The sequence below is a fragment of the Parasteatoda tepidariorum genome, chromosome 4 (genome assembly GCF_982258835.1).
Source record: "Parasteatoda tepidariorum strain Cologne lab strain chromosome 4, Ptep-v5.0, whole genome shotgun sequence".
NCBI classification, from domain to species: Eukaryota; Metazoa; Arthropoda; class Arachnida; order Araneae; family Theridiidae; genus Parasteatoda; species Parasteatoda tepidariorum.
The window spans coordinates 72,830,475-72,843,383 of NC_141758.1; the positions used below are offsets into that span (position 1 = coordinate 72,830,475).

Consider the following 12,909-nt stretch of genomic DNA (forward strand, 5'->3'; position numbering starts at 1 on the left):
TTAAATTCCTACAAATTTTTGTTGCAGGTTAAAGAGTTAGTGGGTATTTGGCGCTAGTTCATGAAATTAACTCAGTAGAATATTTTGTCCTTTGAATTATAATAAATAGTTAGAGTTTTATCAATTTATAAATAATTAAAACTTGATTGCATTTCATATTTATAGCTTTCTTATTACTAAGTTATAGTTTATCACTTATACAAGCAAAGAAGAAAAAAAAACGGAAAAAAATTTTAAAAGTACAAAAAAAATTTATTAAAACAAACATAAATAAAGAGATATTAAAACAAATAATTTTTGATTAGCAACTGTAATGTAAAAGTAAACATAATTTTCTCAAAAAATTTTTTTATTATAATGTTTACAGTACTGATATTTCTTTAAAATTCAGAACAACACCACTCAAAACTTAGTGCTGAATAATAAATTAGATTAAATGTCATTTTTAGAAAATGCAAATAAAAATTTGGTTTCTAAAAAAGCAACGTAATACATATTGATATGTCTGTGAAAAGTGTTTAGAAAATTCTTTTTTTTTTCCCTTATATCTATTTATTTCTGAATGAAGGAAGAGAAACAACAAAACACACACGTTTGCCTCTAAAATGGGATTTCAATCATATACTATTACTCACCAGCAAAAATTTGGCGAGGATTGATAAGTTGTGAGCAATTTTTCCTTCCTGTTATCAGCGGCGCCCAGCAAGGCTCTCAAAACCCGAGTTTCCAAGTTAATCAACTTAAAAACTATCGCCTGCTTAAATCGGGACTGATGCACCTTGCGCGCAAGGAATTCAGGTCCCGTTATTCAGCTTCAATCTTTCCTCTTCTTGTGCATCTGGCATCTGGATTTCACGCCTCATGGGTTGCCACAACTTTCTGAACTTCAATCAACGGGGCGCCAAAGCTGTCGCCAAACGTTGATTGATTCGATCGCCAAAAATACTTTTTTTCAACTAATGCGATACGATGATCTCTGTGTGTTCAGCTGTCATCTGCGCCAATTAAGTTTGATCGATTGCGCAGAACGACAAAATGATTGCTCATTTTCTTTACATCGATCGAAATAGATCCGATTTCCTTTTCTTGATGAACTAATTAGAATTTCGGTATTTTTAGTTTCCGATACACAGAATTTAAATTTTCTATTTTTTGTTCATGGACTTAAAATATTATTCAAATTTATCTTGAACTTCAGATAAAATGGTTTTCAATACATTTTTTAAGTGAAATGTATATTTACAAATTCGTATTAAAGAATAAAGAAGATTTTTAGAAACCATGTAATTCTGAGCAGATATTATATGCAATTCTGCAAATAAAATTCAGTTATTAACTTCACTATTTACCATTAAACATTAATTAACAACTCTTTATGAATTGATCAAAATAAAATAAGCACCACGATTTGATTTGGCACAATACTAAAGTAGACTAAAGTTATCAATGCTTTTATAAGTATTTTATATATATGTATTGAAGTATTTTTTCTACGAATTAGAGTCTTTTTGGAACAGATGCAATTTCCTTATTTTTATAAGGTTACCAACTAATATTTTTTTATACTTTTTTATTTTATCCCTTAAAATGCTTCTTATTGAATCTATAATTACCAAACACAAAGTTAGTCAAATGTTAAGAAGTAATTTTTATTTTTTCTTAAATTCTTAAAATAAATAATAAGAAATCCATTTAAATAAATTGAAATATTATATTTACGTGTTAAATTTTACTCATTTCAATGAATAAATTAAACAAATCGTACTCAAAAATAAGATTTGATTGTAATTGATTGAAAATAACAATTAAAAATCACAAATAATAGAATTATATTAAAAATCAAAGCACGTTTGTGTGTCAAATAGATGGGTTTGGGTGTCACGTGGCAAAACAGAGATGATAATATCCGACAAAGATTACGCCACACCAATTGAAATTAAATTAAAATAAGACCAGTTGACTTAAATCGAACAGAAGGCCTCTTAATTGCTATGACGTAACCACTATCGAATTATAACATGTCTGTTTTGCCATGTGACACCTTAACCCATCTATGGGACGCGCACAACAGAAAGGATAAAATTCGAGAAAGATTTCGTCACAATAATTGAAATTTAATGAGATTAAGACTGATTAAGTAGAACACAAAGCATCTTTATTAATACCACAGTCGAATTATAGCATCTTTGTTTTGCATATCACATAGGTAGGTTTGGGTGTCACATGGCAAAACAAAAATGCTATAACTCGACAAAGATTACGTCACACTAATTGAGATTTAAAGAGATTGAGGCTAATTGATTGAAATAGAATCGAAAGCATTTCAATTAGTATGACGTAACCTCTATCGAATTACAGCATTTCTTCTGTTTTTTTTTGTTGTTTTTTGTTTTTTCAGTCTTACCGTTTAACCTACTGATTAAGGTGCACAAATGTGACTCCAAAACGCATTTAGGTTTTAATATAAATTTCACTTTGTGTGATTTTTAAATCATGTTTTAAATCAATTTCAATCTAATTACTCTCGTTATGCTATGATTTGATTACTTAATAATGAAAATTATATTTTAGTTTAATAAAAAAAATAATCATGCAATCAAGGGAATATTTAACTCCCGTATACCATGGAAAATATCAGTGCAACTCACGCTTTAATTTCTCTTTAATTATTTGAACCATACATTTTCATTTGATTTCTCAAATCTCTTCTCAATTCAAGGAAAACACAAAGAAGAGATTTTGTGTCTTGTTTTTTTTTAAACTAATAAAACTTCTTTTTATTATATATTTTTTTTAAAAAATTTTATTTGACTTCAAGCTATGTTTATCTAGCAAATCGTGCTATACGAAGTTCTTAGAATATTACTCGGCGTTTGTTGACAATTCTTATTTGGTCACCTTGACGTTTAAATGACAATTTAGAAAGAAAAAATATTATTTTATTATGAACAAATAGTTTATTTTGGGTTTTGATCATTCGCAGGTTTTCAAAGTAAAAAAGTTAAAAAAAAAATTCCATCTAATAATTGTTAGTAAAAAACTAGACACAACAAGACGCAAAAAATTAAATTTAGAAGAAAAATAAGTCATTTTAAATTATATGTAATTTGAAGTTTTAACAGTATATTAAAATTAGTTTTATATGTACGATACGTGGTTTCATTTTCTAGGGAAAAAATTCTTTTTTACTTTATTTTTAAATAAATCACAAATAATCAATTATTTCTTAGTTTTTTTAAAAAAACAAATATACTATATCCCATTTTAAAATTTAAACTTAGAAACTCTTTACCTACTTATAAATTATTATATATGATTTTTTCTATTCATTACTTAAATTCTGTTGTACTACTTTCTCTACAAGTAATGTCTCTACAATGAAATAATAATTTGATAATGCAAATTATTTCCTGAAATCTAATCAAAATCCCATTTCAATAGAAAAAAAAATTTTTTTTTAGTACTTTCGTTAATTTTATTAACAAAAGGTTTACTTTAATTTTTATTTTAAAAGCTATATATTATATGTATTTCTGCATTAAATTTGATACCCATGCACTAGGTAGTAATAACTACATCAGTTACTTATTGTAATTAATAGGAACGAGAAAATCTGTCACTTTGTATCAAGCAATATTGCCAAAATTTTGGGAACAATATGACTGATTAATCAACAACGGCTTGTGACTACAAAAACTGCTGAATCCCGTTTTCGTTTAATTGTTTAGTGGCATTCCCCATAAACGCACAAGTTGCGTAAGTTTTCTAAACTTTCGTCCTCCCATCTGATTGAGTTTATAACGCCCATATTTATCGAAATAAGGTTATAATTACAGTTACAATTCATAGTAAAGTGTTCTAAATCCATAAATTAATAAAAAACACTCAGAAATAAACACGTATTTTTTGTTTATTTATTAACTTAATTAACTTTCGTTTTAAATGGTTAGATGGAAATCACATAAATTAATAGAATAAGAAAAGAAGTTGAAACGCTTTCGTGTTCCATAAATTTTGCAGAATTACTTATTTAAATTTTATTTATTGCAATTTTATTTATTTATTTATTTCGTGAGGGATTTAAGTTGAGAAAGGTAACAAGCAGAAAAAAGTTTGAGAACCCTAGCTCCCTCCGTTTTTTCATCCGACCACAATTTAGACCTGGAATTAGTTTCTCATAATTTAAAATTATACATAATTAAGATTTAATGTAACTTAACATAAAAGAACTTTTTTTTGTTTGCTACATAAAAGCAGATATATCAGCAAGCTGTACTTAAATATGGTTTGAAAATTACCTAGTAAAAATAGCTGCTGCGCAGTACTGTCCACATAACCACAATCATATCTTTGGCCTCGAAATTGTAGAGTAACTTCTTTAATACCCTTGGCCGACCACAAGCTGTATATAGATTGTTATTTTGTACATAATCACGCCATTTATTTCTGTGTTAGAATAGAATATCTAGAATAGAATCAATTGTTCATAATTTTTCTATCTCAGTTTTTAGATTTTTTTTTTTTATGTTTATCATAATTTATTTATAAGGAATACTCAGGAGAATTTATTGTTGATTTAAAAGCTGTACATCTGTGACTTATATTTATTTTTTTAAATACATGGAATGTGATAAAGCATGTAACATTTTCCCAAAAAGTTTCAAGAACTTAAACGTTCCCAATTTTGAAAATTTTTGAATTATTAAACTAATTAAATTATCATAATTTTTAATTATAAGCAATGATTTCAATTTTCAGTGATTTTCATTCAATTAAATGAAGGAAAAATAATACGCAATGGCAGTCATAATTTTATTATACCTTAAAAAAACTAAATCAGTACTTTAATTATGAGAATTAATTGTTATAGGTAGATTTTTCCCCCATTATCTCAACATTAATTATCCATAACCATTCACGATTATAATCGTAATTTCAATCATGATTTAAAATCTTTTTAGTTATTGATAAAAAATAATAGTTTGAGCGTAAATATTTATAAAACGTTTCATTAGAAAATAATTTAAAGTCATAATTAATAAAAATGGATTTTCTAAATGGGGAAAAAATAAAAATTTTCCTGCGAAAAGCGAGAAATAGCCAATTCTGAAACTTCATACCTTCCAACTTCTCTTCTCAATTTCTGGCAGCAAGAGCCGGCAGCTGTGACAGACAGCGTCTCTCAACCAGTGGCAAGCCGACCTCTGAAAGCCTCTCTGCCAATCAGAACCTCGCACACTGCGCGCTCAATAACTACAGAAATGCCTAGCGTTATTTAGCGATCAGAAAGAGGGTAGCCAACTACTAGAGTGAGTTTTAAGCACTCCACCCCTCCTCTGTCTACCCAACACTATTTCTTTTCCTCCTTTTCTTTTGTTTTTGTTTTGTTTCCTACTCATACCTAGGAATTCTTTCTAAAAAAATATAACCAATACGTTTACCTTGTTTGTTTTGAAATTCGATTGGGGAGAGGGAAATTGTGTCCAAATTTTTTCGAAGTTAATTTTCAAACAAAAATATGTGGTCAAATCAAATGAAATAGGGAAAGACACGGGCTTCAAGGCAAAGAAAAGAACAGCAAACTTGCTTTTCTTTTTTTAAGAATAGCACTAAAACAAGATCATAATTATATACCCTAGGAGTGAGGAAAATTTTAATGACTGGAAAGATCTTAATCAAATGATCACACTCATTTGAAAAGATCACACCATAATGATCCAAGGAAAGATAATATGTATCGTATGATGCATATGATACATGAAAGTATCACTTATAATCTGCTAAAACATCTTCATTTTGCTAGTTTTATTGAAAAAATTGTAATATCCTCTGGAAATTCAAGAATTTTACCTGTTATGAATTTCGCTATTAACAAAAAAAAAAAAAAAAAAAAAAAAAAAAAGAAGAAGAAGAAGAAGAAAAACAATCCACTTTTTGCAGTTGCAAGTATAGCTCGGGGTAAAAAACAAAATTCGCCAAAGCAATTTTGAAAATTTTACGTTAACTCAAATGCATATATATATATGCATTAATAGAGATGGGCCCTATTGTACAAATAATAAAGTAAAAATTATGAATGAGCTGGGGAAAAAAATTGGTTCGTTAATTTTATGCAATATTTGTATTCGAATAAACCGAATTGTTAAAATATTATAGTTAATTTATATCGTTCTAAAATATTCGTGTGTCATTATTTATACGTGTTTATCAACACGGAGGATTTAGAAATTTCATTTCTCAGTCCATTTCATGTGCCGTTTGAGTAAATATTCGTGGTAAGGTCTAATTAAACCCTTTCTTCATTGGGTATCCTTATTAATTTATCATTCTATTTTATTTTCCTTTTGCTATGTTTTAACAGTCATACATCAACAGTTTTCAAAATTTAGGGAAGTACTTATTGCTAATAAAATGCTAGTAAAATTAATTCAAAAAATATTTGAAAAAACTTTTTTTTATTAAAAAAATAACAAAAACTTCAGTTTTAAATATTTTTTTCATTTTTTTTCTTTGCAAACTGTCGCAAAGAAAAAAATATTAAAAAATCTGTCAGAATTTAATTAAATGATGTGTTGAAATGTTGCAATGAATAATTAAATTCTAATTTGAGGATAAACCAATTTTAAATCACTCGAATATAAATATTTTTAAATCATTTTCGGATCAAAACTTTCCGTTTCCTAAGTGTGCGACATATTTAAATCAAAATGTCAAAATGGTTAGGAAAGTGATATTCTCAATATTTAAATCGAAATTATATTTATACTTTTACTTATAATTTATTTCTTTAGTGATAACGTTGTATTAATGCCTCTTTTATAGACTGATCGCATTTAATTAAGTCTCTTATTTGAATTTTTGAAATATTATTAAATCTTAATTAAATAATCAATTTTAAAGCAATTACTTATTATTTTCAACACATATGCATTTGCGGTATGTTTTGTTTAATACAATGTAATATTTACGCTTGAAAAGATCTTATATGTTTTTGCGATACGCTGTAAAAAATTACTGTAAAATGCACAATCACCCAGGGTGCCGGTACTTTTTACCATAAAATTTATTTTTACCCTGAAATTTTAAGGAACAAAAATTCTGATATACCATAAATTTTACAGTAATATTTATTGTAAACTCACTGAATCAGTCTATTTAAGTAGTTATTACTATAAAATATATGATAGGGTAAGATGGGGGAAGTGGTACATGGGGTAAAGTTGGTATATGTTAAATCTATTATCTATTATTATCTATTGTCTCCTTTTAAATTGCGATGCTATGTTTTATATTTTTAGAGACTTTTGCTGGGATTGCGTAAACAACTTTATTCCAGTTTTAGAAATGATAAAAAATTTTATGTTTACAAACTAAGTGTTTAAGATCAACTTGTACGGTATGTTAGTTTAAACTGTTAATGAACTTTCTTCTAATATCATCAAAAATTCCTGGGAGATGGACATCTTAAGAACAGATAAACATAAAAATTTAAAAATAAATTTCAAAATTCTATTCTGAATTGTTTTCTGGGGTGGGGTAAAGTGGGTATATGATTAGTCTTAGCTAAGTGTTACTTGATAGGGATATTATTTTACTTCTCTGTTAGCTTTAGTAAATATCTAATGTTCTATACTTTATAATGAAATAGAAAATAAAAATAAAAAACAATTTACTTGCTTGGTTCCAGCCCTGCATAGTAATTTTAATACTAAAAGCAAAATTTCTTTTAAATTTTTTTTTTTTTTTTAAGGAAAAATGATGGGGAATAACAATATAACATTCATACTATACAATTAAAATAACGAAAATAGCATAATGGTACAACTTAGTGAACTTATTTAGAGATATAGATGAGTTTTTACGCAAATTTCTGTCTTCATATGGTGGTTTTTTCGTGGAAAACAAAATAATTCCTTAAAACAACTAAATTGAATAAAAATACTTGTTTGCTATAAATAGTAAAAGCACTTTAAATTAACACTGTCGATATTAGTTTTTGTACTCTAATTTATAGTTCAAGTAAATCTATTACTCTAACCTATTAGATCTAAAACTATTACGTTTTTTTTTCGTTTTTTTTCTTTATGAAATTGTAAAGAGATAAGCAAAGTATACTACGCAAAATATACTATGTCCGAAATGAAACCTAATTTTGATAGCCATGGAACATTAACTCTTTAATTTAATAATACTAAGAAAAAAAATTGCATTTATCTTTTTAAATAAAATCATGGGAGATTTATTTATGATCATTTTTATTTATAAATCATATTTACATAGGTTTTTAGTGTAATTTATTCTAATTTTAGAACAATACCCACTTTACCCAACTTCTAGACATTCAGCCTCATATTTAATCGATATGATTCCAATGTACGTAAAATGCATCAAAATTTTCCGTGAAATTAATTTGGTTTGGTTTTACAGCCTTATTCTTACCCTTTTTTACCCTACCTGACCCTATGATATTTTGCGGTAAAATGGGTATTACTGTAAAATTAATTTCACGGATGCTGGTTTTAGCATCCAGAATGCCGGTACTTTTTAGTGAAATTTATTCTCAAATTTTTGTTCTGAGTAGAAAATCATTGGTTCCACTTTTAACCATACTGGTGTTTTTTTTTTTTTTTTAATATATCATTATTTTTAGAAACGAAATTACTATTTTGTTACCTTATTTTGACGAAATCAAATTGTAAATTACTTTAGATTCAAATTTGCTAATCAAACTAATATACGTGTTGAAATCATGATAAAAATTATGTTTAATGATAAATAATTTTAAATACATACAGATAGAAAGTTGTTTTTATAGTGCATGCATTTGTAAATAAAATATTTTGATAAACTGCAATCCAAGATAGAAATCACTTTAATAAAACTAATTTAAGTGATTTTATCAAAGCCTAAGTAAGTTTTATATGCTATTTCATTTTTGATTATTTAAAAAAATATCTTATATTGTATTTAATTATTAACATATTATATCAAGTCCTGGGGAAAATTCATGTCTATTAATTCCAAATCAATTTTAAGATAAATCTAATTTTAAATATATTTATTTAATTTTACTTTGCTTTAATGCCTGTGTACTCACAGAATTAAATATTGCACTTCATTTTAATTAATTTTTCTAATATCGCCTTTTAAAGTTAATAAGAATGTATTTTGAAATAAGCAATACAGCAACTATAGGTCATAATTCTATCGTAATTGTATTTCTGTCGGTTATGCCATTTTAGTGGTATGCAACGTAAATTGTCATCACAAAATTTTATGTTATAACAGCTTAAAATCTAATTGGAAGAAAATAACCTGTTTAGTATTTCTTTTTTATTGTAAATAAGCAATTGTGAATTAAATTCAGAAGTTTGATTTTAGTGCTAGTTTTTTCTGAATGCAAGAATAATAATAGAACTGTGCTTTTAATTTGCCTCAAAATTAGATGTTCCATAAATTTTTTCATATTTTTCCATTCTATTAATTATATCAAATTAATTATGTTACATCATTTTAATAATTTAAATTTAGTTTGATGAAAAATTACTTGAAAACCTTGACATAAGTTTATTTTGATTTCGTAAGCTATATTAAAGCACGCGTAGAATTACATAGATATATAAAGTTTTGCAACGGACGCTGCTATACTTTTACATTTAAAATGAAAATGTTAATTATCTGAAATAATTTTTAAAAATGACAATCAAATTCGAAGATGTGTTAATCTGCCACTTATCTAGTTATATATCTTGGTTATTTCAAAATCTAATATGAGGACAATTCAGGTTTTAAAAAAATTATATTTTTATGCTCTTTTTGTGGTCGAAGTTGTGTTTAATTGACATCTAATTTACTAAAAAGCTGATTTAATTACATACCAGGTGAGTTTTTTTTTGTTGGTCTTTTTTAAGGAAGAAAATGTTTATTTTGATGTTTTGCTTAAAATATTCTCACGGTGTGTTGTAAAAAATATAAATTATTAGCAAAGCAAATAATAACCATAAGATAAAATTTTCTTTCCTTATGAAATTTGTGCCTAACTGGGATTTTAATTATTTCTTTTCTCCTAAAAATAACTTTCGTGTCTTGTAAAATATGTATGGAAACTATCATGTTAATAATTTAAACTTAATTGGTGACATATCGATTTATAATACAAATTGGTGCCATTTACTTTAAATGAATATTATGCGCTTGAGTTATAAAACAATTTGTTACATAGCAATGTATTTTTTAACTTAAAGTTCGAAAAATATTATGTGAAAGTAAAAATTTCTCTGTAATATCACAAAACTAATGTAATTTTTTAATTATACATATATCACTTAATTTTTTATTTCATTTATTTATTTATTTTTGAAAGAAAAGCGTTAAGTTCTACATTTTTTGTTGATGAACATTAGCGTTACGTTAAAATTTCCTATTCATTATTTAAGCACTAATTTGAGTTAAAATAAATTTTAAAAACTTAAATAGAATTATTTTCTAACGCACAAGCATATCGTTTTTAACTTACTTAGCAATTGTATAATAAACTATTTCATAAATTATCATAAAAATTATTCTCACATTTTAATTGATATTCATCGAAATTATAGAAATGTTAAGAATCACTTCATTAGTTGGCGAAGTTCTGTGAACTATTTATTCAGTAATGCTACATAAAATTTATGTTAAATTCACAAGATAATTATTTTAAATTTAATTTGTATTATTTTGAGTTTACATTTGATTCCATTAATGGTTTTGATTTTTAAAAATTTAATAAATATTTAAAATTTTAAACAAATAAAAGTAATTGATCGATAAATAATAGAAATAATTACATGAAATTAAAATTAATAACTACATAATAATAATAATTATATGAATATAATTGGTAAAATAATTTCATGAAATATATTTATTTTTGTCTATTTTTTAATAATTAGTTCATCATGTCGGAAATTCGTGGTGTAGATATTTAAGAAACTAAAAATTTCAGACTAAAATAATAATGCTCATCATCCTGTTAAAAAATTATTCATGCAAAATTAAAATTGTTAAAACGTTGTAAACAAAGTTAACAAAACAATGAATCGATGTGAAAAAATTAAGTTTTTTAATTCCTGATTCAGTAATAATTTTACTTATTCTTATTACAGATTTTTAGTATTCTGAATTTCATATGCATCTTATTTTACTAATATTTACTCAAAATTCTTAAAAAATTCTAATTTTCAAAGTTATTTTGATGCAATTGAAAGGAATTGTAGAAATATAACTAAGTTTGATAATGTAAGAATTTTTAATCCATACGCTTTTAAATATTCTAAGTAAAAGAGTGAATTTACCTGGATACATTTGAGCAGATGGACTTATCATTTGTTGAGAGAAAAATGTCCGCGGCATCGTTGTCAAAAGAGTATTCATTTTGAACACTAATATTGTCACTAAAACAAACTATAAACATAAATGTTATTCAGGTCCGAAAATGTGTCCGTATTCGTTTCGTCTAGGTTTAATCCTTCTATTGAAAACGTGTTTAAAATGCATCGTAGAATTCCAAACGATAATATTTTCACTTGCAAAGAGTGTTTTGATGCTGATGCCACAAATAATTTTTAAAATAACGCTATTTTTTTTAGTTTGAATTTAATCGGTTTCATCTGGTGTAATGTTGCATGCATAAATCCTGCGATGAATTATTTTCCCAAAATTCCATATTTTGAGCTTATTTCTTGGAAAAAAAGTATTATATATATACAAAAAAGAAACATTATTATCGTTTGCACAAACAAATAGCTGGTTACTAATTTTCAAAATATTCCACAGGGTAGTAAAATGTCTCTTCTAATATTCATACAAAAATTTCGTAAACAATCCTGAGTGCAGAATTGTTAAGTCTAACTCAAATTGTGATAAAGCAAAATAGAAAATCTCTGGTTTGCGCATTCCATAATAACAAACAACACACAAATTTTTCAGACGATATTCCAATCGCTAGAACTTCTCAACTCACAGCGGCAGCAGATACTACAACGAAACTTTTTCCACCGAGTTGAAGCACCCCAAGAGAATAGTGGTAGTAGAGCGGAGAATGATGTTGATAGCAGGCATTTAGGGGGATTGTAAAATGGGGAGGGGAAGCTGGATATGAATAAGGGAAGGGAGGAAGGTCCATGAAATAATAAGAGCGCAGCTGGGCAGCTGATTCAAGCTTGCTGCTGTAGCAACTACTACAACTACTAACACTAACACATGTTCTATGAAAGCGTGCTTATTGCTTCTGGGCTTCGTTTGTCGGATTCTTTATGTTCACGCAATCTGCGATTTAATAAAAACAAATCTTGACTCGTTTAAACAATTCTGCAGAAAAATAAATAAATAAAAATTCAATAAAATAATCACATGAAGATTAATTTTTCTCTGATGTCAACAGGATTTTATGTTTTTTATCAATTAGCAGCTTCTAAAAATTTTTTTTATTTATTTAAATGTTTGTATTTTTTAGTCTCGTTTTCATTTGTTTTATACTTCAGAATATGAAAAAAATGGAAGGTCAGGAGATTAAGGAAAATAGAAGAGTTCCGATTCACATCCTAGATAATTCTGAAAATTACAACATTTTAATTATCGAATTTTTTTATAAAATACATATTCAAAAAAACAAATTTTGTGCTTCAGGAATAGGAAATAGTAAAATTTTATCATTACATTTTTGTCAATAAGTTACTAAAAGTTTAGAATAAATATTGGAATAAAATATGCTTTGCTATCGATCAATTTGATTCTTTTTTTTTTTTCTTTTTATTTGCCTCTATCTGCTAAACTAGATGTGTGGTGGTCAAACAAGCTTTTGTGTTTGAAGTATACGAGAAAGTTTGAATTCGTAACAGAATACTAATATTAAATATTTTTATTATTTTT

The 12,909-nt window shown here is 26.3% G+C and overlaps 1 protein-coding gene across 2 annotated transcripts in view; it reads right to left on the bottom strand.

Annotated features, from left to right (window-relative positions):
* The window catches only part of LOC107442892 (protein CBFA2T1), a 91,982-nt gene extending 79,876 nt beyond the window's left edge, over nucleotides 1–12,106 (bottom strand). Inside the window, exon 1 of one of the 2 annotated variants that reach the window (XM_071182428.2) lies at nucleotides 11,334–12,106. In XM_071182428.2, the coding sequence (XP_071038529.1) occupies nucleotides 11,334–11,412 (79 nt within the window). In that variant the 5' untranslated portion in view covers nucleotides 11,413–12,106. Of the gene's footprint in view, nucleotides 1–635; nucleotides 848–11,333 lie in introns of those variants that run through there. The other variant, XM_071182430.2, reaches the window with a different exon arrangement.
* Nucleotides 12,107–12,909: the final 803 nt, after the last annotated feature.